General features: G+C 38.8%; 1 protein-coding gene across 1 annotated transcript; it reads left to right on the forward strand.

Moving 5' to 3' along the window:
- Window positions 1–72: 72 nt before the first annotated feature.
- Window positions 73–852, forward strand: LOC117121246 (P cell-type agglutination protein map4-like; the record flags this gene model as incomplete). Its single annotated transcript, XM_033266377.1, has 1 exon — window positions 73–852. A coding segment is annotated over one exon (780 nt), but the record flags the coding sequence as incomplete, so codon positions are not given.
- Window positions 853–886: the final 34 nt, after the last annotated feature.

Consider the following 886-nt stretch of genomic DNA (forward strand, 5'->3'; position numbering starts at 1 on the left):
ACTAAACAATCAACAACTGAAGAGAAGACAACTGTTCATATAACAACTGCTGAATCAACAACGAATGAGAAGACAACTCCCTATGACACCACTGTGGAACAAACAACGACGCAGAGCACAACGGTTGATATAACAACTGAAGGATTAACAACGAAAGACACAACATCTACATTCGATGCAACAACTGAAGAATCCAAAACTGAAATAGAAACAACTGTAGATTCTACAACGGATTCATTAACAACGGAGGAAAAGACAACGGTTGATGCTACTACTAAACAATCAACAACCGAAGAGAAGACAACTGTTCATACAACAACCGCTGAATCAACAACGAAAGAGAAGACAACACCTTATGACACCACTGTGGAACAAACGACGAGGCAGAGCACAACGGTTGATATAACAACTGAAGGATTAACAAAGAAAGACAAAACATCTACTGTCGATGTAACCACTGAAGAATCCACAACTGAAATAGAAACAACTGTAGATTCTACAACGGATTCATTAACAACGGAGGAAAAGACAACGGTTGATGCTACTACTAAACAATCAACAACCGAAGAGAAGACAACTGTTCATATAACAACTGCTGAATCAACAACGAAAGAGAAGACAACACCCTATGACACCACTGTGGAACAAACGACGACGCAGAGCACAACGGTTGATATAACAACTGAAGGATTAAAAACAAAAGACACAACATCTACAGTCGATGCAACAACTGAAGAATCCACAACTGAAATAGAAACAACTGTAGATTCTACAACGGATTCATTAACAACGGAGGAAAAGACAACGGTTGATGCTACTAATAAACAATCAACAACCGAAGAGAAGACAACTGTTTATATAACAACCGCTGAATCAACAACGAGAG

Source organism: Anneissia japonica, unplaced genomic scaffold (genome assembly GCF_011630105.1).
Source record: "Anneissia japonica isolate Jap-2015-1 unplaced genomic scaffold, ASM1163010v1 scaffold55721_len905_cov81, whole genome shotgun sequence".
Classification (NCBI taxonomy): Eukaryota; Metazoa; Echinodermata; class Crinoidea; order Comatulida; family Comatulidae; genus Anneissia; species Anneissia japonica.